Source organism: Mastacembelus armatus, chromosome 4 (assembly GCF_900324485.2).
Source record: "Mastacembelus armatus chromosome 4, fMasArm1.2, whole genome shotgun sequence".
In the NCBI taxonomy this organism is placed as follows: Eukaryota; Metazoa; Chordata; class Actinopteri; order Synbranchiformes; family Mastacembelidae; genus Mastacembelus; species Mastacembelus armatus.
Window position 1 is genome coordinate 10,634,400 of NC_046636.1, and position 5,626 is coordinate 10,640,025.

General features: G+C 45.8%; 1 protein-coding gene across 1 annotated transcript; it reads right to left on the bottom strand.

The window, feature by feature from the left end:
* Positions 1–844: 844 nt before the first annotated feature.
* Positions 845–2,709, bottom strand: her6 (hairy-related 6). The gene is made up of 4 exons (XM_026323415.2): positions 2,362–2,709; positions 2,092–2,187; positions 1,883–1,970; positions 845–1,711 (listed from the first exon to the last, which is right to left on the bottom strand). The coding sequence occupies exons 1-4, from the start codon at positions 2,467–2,469 to the stop codon at positions 1,170–1,172; spliced, it is 834 nt and encodes a 277-aa protein (XP_026179200.1). The 5' UTR covers positions 2,470–2,709; the 3' UTR covers positions 845–1,169.
* Between the last annotated feature and the right edge of the window lie 2,917 nt (positions 2,710–5,626).

Genomic DNA, 5,626 nt, shown 5'->3' on the forward strand with positions numbered 1-5,626 from the left:
TCCAGCAACAGGCTACCATATCTTGACTTCAGTGTCAGTGTGTTTTTCTAATCCCATAACATAAAGATGTGCTTTTTACATAGAACATGCCTATCAGCAACAGCCTTTTAGGTTCCACACATTGATCTTATCTTACCAATCACACTTCAATGCGCGTTTGCGCAGCTAGATGGCGTAAGTAACCTCTGAAAGCCCCAACAAGGAAGATGTGAAACTTCTGGTCTACAAGCCAGAGAAACATCACCCGCTGAGAGTTGAGCTCCTTTATCTGAATGATTACAGAGCCACTGTCTCCCGCTTGACTGACTTATTCAGGTAATACAATTACAATTAGCCTACAATGTAGGCTGGCACAGTGTGACTTACAGTGAGTGACCACGTAGCTTATATTGTTTTTACTCAAAGACAATACAGCAGGATCTGCCTGGTGCCTCTGAGACAAGCTCTGATTTTTTTGACTGAAACATAAACATTCAACAGGGGATGGTCTCTCACGCCCAGAAAATCTCACTTTCTTTATTGTTATTACTGATACGTTAGTGAAAAGGGTGTTGTAAACATTTTCTTGCCATTCTCTCCCAAAAAGTTGCATTTTTACACACTTGTTGATTTTATTTCCCAAAAAAAAAAAAAAAAAAAAAATCTACTCAACAGAAAGTTATTTTCACATAAGAGGATAACCAGAAAAGTTTCTGACCTCTAGATAAACGCGTGAACAGAAAAGTCTTCATGGCAGACTTTTAAGTGTGAAATAAACTATATTCTTCGGTAGGAAGTCGTCATCTTTGCAGGTGTATGCATTTGCAAGATGATTACTTCAAATAAATGACGCAGAAAAGAAAGCCATGTATTTTTTTTTTTTTATATCTTTACAAATTTATTTGTCTTCCAAAACGAAGAACAGCATAAGAGCAATGAACAGATCTTTGGCATCACACAGTAAAAAAAGACAACTCAAATATATAAAATGCAGTGAACGGACTTCCACAATACAAATCTCATTTCAATATGAACTTTTCTCCCTTGTTAGCTGTACAAATATAGTGCATACTCTTTCCATTTTACAAGAAAAAAAAATAACAGATTCAAAGCAACTTTTCTAACATTGAGCAAAGAGTGAACTATTAAGTGTCATAGAGTCTTTATGTTCCTTTTTCCTTTCCCACTTTTCACCAGGGTCGCCACACAGAGTCCGTGTTGCCTGACGGGGCTCCGGGGGAAACCGCAGCCGGCACAGGGACCGGCGTGCTGACGTTGTTGGCGTACACTGGGATAACGGGGCCGTTTGGCGCAAATGCCGCATTGGGTATGAGGAATGCAAACTGTCCGTCTGTGGCAGGCACGATCTGGAAACCGCCGTACACTTTGGTAGCATCTGAAGGTAAGCTTGCCGGCGAAGAGCCTCCTTTACAGGACACCGCGTTCATGGGCAGGACCTGCGGGGATGAGCTGGGGATCTGCACCATGGACTGGCCGAAGGAGGGGTGTGTCGGTCCGGCGGTCGGGGGGAGCTGGTGTTGGTGTTGATGCTGGTTGGGATAGTTCATGGCGTTAATCTGGGTCATGCAGTTAGCCAGATGACCAAGCAGCCTCGTCCTGACCTCGGTGTTGACACCTTCACAGGTGGACAGGAATCGGGTCACTTCATTCATGCATTCGCTGAAACCGGCGCGATATTTTCCTAAGACAGTTGGGTCAGTGTTCAGGGCAGCTGCAGCGAGAACAGGAGAAAATTTAGCCATAGGTCGTGTTTATCAAATCAGCAGACAATATTCTGGACAGACGCCAACCTTAGGGTCATGAAGCAGGAATGCTTTAATAGCTCCGATACGATCTAAAACGTAGAGTCATGAAACAGATTATTCCGGGAAATAAGACTTACCGGTCATCTGAGCCCTCTGAAGGTTCCGAAGATGCTTCACTGTCATCTCCAGGATGTCCGCCTTCTCCAGTTTGGAGTGTCTGGAGCTCTGAGGAGACGGAAAACGCGCATGGTTAGGATTACGCGCTCACTTTCTCGCTGTTTGTCGGGGGCAGTTTTAAATTGCAGGTTTAAAAATCTATTAATAACCTGGATGACTAGTGACTTACATCTTTTTTGAGCGCATCCAAGATGAGAGTTTTCAGCTGCCCCAGGCTCTCGTTGATTCTGGCTCTTCTCCTCTTTTCCATGATTGGTTTGGATGACTAAAAACAAAGACATAAGCCGTCAAATTTCTATTTCTCATTTCGTGGCGTAAAAGTAACAAAATGCCTCGCAAGAGCCGGTGCACAAATGTGTCCAAATGAAACGTTCAAGCCTTTTTATTTTTTAAATGACAGCGACGTGGAAATGGTTTAAAATAAAGGGGTTATACCAACCTTTCTGTGCTCGGAGGCTGTCTTGGGTTTATCGGGGGTTGTGTTCATGCTTGCCGGGGTTGCAGCAACCGGAGACGAGGAGGTTTTTTCCATCATATCGGCAGGCATCTTTTTTTTTTTTTTTTAATCGGAAATATCCCACAAACCACAACAAATTACGGTCCACTGGTGTAGGAAAAAGGACGATGAATATTTTTCAGCTGGTGATATTCAAAAGTACCCTCTCCCGCGGGAAAAAAAATCCTGAGAAGTGTATGAAGGTAAAATCCGTCAGAGCAAAGCGCAGCAGCAGCAGCAGCAGCAGCTACCGGGAGCGGGTGCAGGGTGTTTCTGTCGGGCTCTCCGCGTGCGGCTTGTATTTATATCTCGCACTGCACGCGAACGGCTCGTGTGAAACTTCCCAAACTTTCTTTCCCACAGTAACTTTCCACCAATCAGGGCGAGGGACACGCGGCCCGAGGGAGGACGGCTCGTGGTCGGCGCCCTCCCATTGGTTGTTTGGCCGCTGGAGCTGGCGGCCAATGGCGCGCGGCCCGGGTTCAGGGCACAGCCGGGGAAACTGCCTTCAGTCTTCAATCATCGTACCGTTTACATATTAACAGTGGAGCCGCTGACTGGGCACCGCCAGCAGGAGCGGACAGAGAGACTTCTTATCTGCCAGACAAGTGATAACACAAGCTTTTAGAAAATTGCTTTAGCTACTTGGAAAATAAAATAACTATTAGAGAAAAAAAAACAATTTAAATATAATTGCAAAAGCACATTAATACACGTTTTCTCTAATATCCCCACCATCCACACGAAGAACCATATGCAAATGTATACCGCTTTGAGTAGGTTTGGAGCTTGAGGTTAGAAGCTGTGCAAACTTCTTTGGTGCACAATTAACTGGCGGCTGCATTGCAATACACAAACACCAACTCTGAAAGACTTTTGAAACGTTTCCAACCACGACTAGGAAGTGGTAGGTTATCTGACAATCAGAGTTTCAGTTATGTACCATGGAGGCGCAGCGGAGAGCACTTTCGTTTGCTTTTCAACCAAACTCCACACTCGATAGTTACAGTGAAACTGGCCAAAGATGCGGCGTAGGGTGACAACTCAAAACCACACGGGGAGTCAAAACTCACATCCCAACAAAGACACAACACAACCCGATCATCATGTCCCCGGAGTAACGCTTATTTAGCCTTCCCACGGATTGGGACACACAACAAATTTAACGCGCACCCTGCGCTTCCATGTGTTTTGCTCTCGCCCCTGACTCTGCGGTACAAATTTTGGCTTTTAATCATCTATCGGTGTTGTGAATGTGGAGCACGTGCCAGGATGTTTTATGAGCGCGGTGGTTGGAGGTTTGGCCGCTGGGCTGCCGGGGGGCCGCCGGGCCAGGGAGGAGGGAGGAGGGTGGAGGGGGTGAGGGGGAGGGTATGTGGCAGCGGCGGCGGTGGTTTACATTAGAGGGGAAGGTAAATAGCAGCTGCTGTTTTAAAAGCCTGGGAAAACCACGCCTACAGAGAGAGAGCTGGATCGGGCTCCCTTATCGGAATGTGAGCCAGAGCAGAGATATTTCTGAGCCCGGAGAGCTCACACGATCAGACCGATGCCTCCTCCTCCTTGTCCTCCTCCTCCTCCTCCTCCTCCCCGCCGCCTATGGTCTCCCCACAGCGTTCAAGGCTTTTTTAAACTTCAGGTCATAATTTCATTTCCTTATCTTTATTGCAGCTGGAGAGACGTAAAAGCAGATGAGCAGTAAAAAGACAGGACCCAGAATCGCGTATTGCAAGTTTACTGATAACAGAGCTCTACAATTTTTCACGCTCTATGACTGTGGACACAAACAGGGAGTTTTTATAAACATGCACAGTCTGTAATACATGTTCACCGAGTTTAAGAGTCTCGTGTGTACTGAAAGTTCGGACAGTAACTTCATCTGATTCCAAATCTATCACTGATCTAACTCATCCTGTAGTTGTAGTCAAGATTTACTTGATGGAAGGGTTTCCAATGTTTTTTCTTTAACGGACAAATATGTGAGGACAGAATTAATCAGCAAAAGCAATAAAACTATCCATCTTAAGTAACAAATGCACTGCTTTATCCTTTAGCAGCCTATATGGCACTCTACACGACTCTCCGCTGAGCTCACGCACCTCCAGCTGCTGCAGAGACCGCGACACGTGGCGCGCAGGCGACCAGGGGAAGGCGCTCCTCTCGCCGGCTTGCCGCCTGGATCTGCGGGGCGTCGCCAGCGGCTGGCCGCAAGATCGTGAATTTGATAGGCAACGAGGAGGTGCACAGGACTCAACTGAACATGAGAGAGGCGCAGAGAACGTTTTAGGTTCGCTCCAAGACTGTACTTAAGCATGTTGCGTAAATTACAATGTCTGCAAAGTACAGGGTATGACATCACCGGCTACAACTTACAGACATGGATGAATTATGTTATCAGAAGGCTGACGCATTACTTTTTCAGCCTTTTAAGTCTCATCAACTATGTCATTCCCGTGGCCATCATACTAAAGCTATTGTTGAATTCATATCATCCAGTCTAAAAAAGACAAATGTATTATCTTCTTAAATGTGCTGTTAAAATTAGGGTTCAGTGACACCAGAATACCTGGGATCGATATCATCAGTGAAACCGCACTCCTGTCTTGTATGCAATTGCGAATTTTGCTTTTGGCAAGAAGGAGGCTGGTCTGTACATGCGTCCCAACCAGCTGTAATCCTACATATCCTTCATGTGCAACAATGCCTCTTCTGTCAAACACATCACTACCATGTCTCATTGTTGTGAACTGCACACCTGAGTCGTTTTCCCAGCACAATGCCACTGACAGAGTTTCAAAACAAATGTACTGATGTGAAGCAAACAGTGGAGGTTTTCAGACGCTCTCCGCCTGAATGACTTTCTCACGCTCATGTTGCAAGAAGTTTCCAGTGGTGAGCTGAGTCACGGCGCCTTGGGTTTGTTGGACCCTCCCTTTTCCCTGCAAGTTGAACATCTTATCAGGTGCACCTGGCTGCTGCCGGTCCCTAGTGTGTTACCTGTTGCTATGTGTCAACTCCTCTATCACATGAAATCTGTAGGAAACAGACTGACTCACAGAGAACATGGCAGTCTTTTGATCTCATGGTGTTTAGAGATCTTTTACTGATGAAACACAAAAGATGGTAAGTGTCTGGACAGTAGCCTGGGCAAAACAAAAAACAAAAAAACCCTACCCTCAATCTCCAATTTCTCACACACTTTCTGTGACCA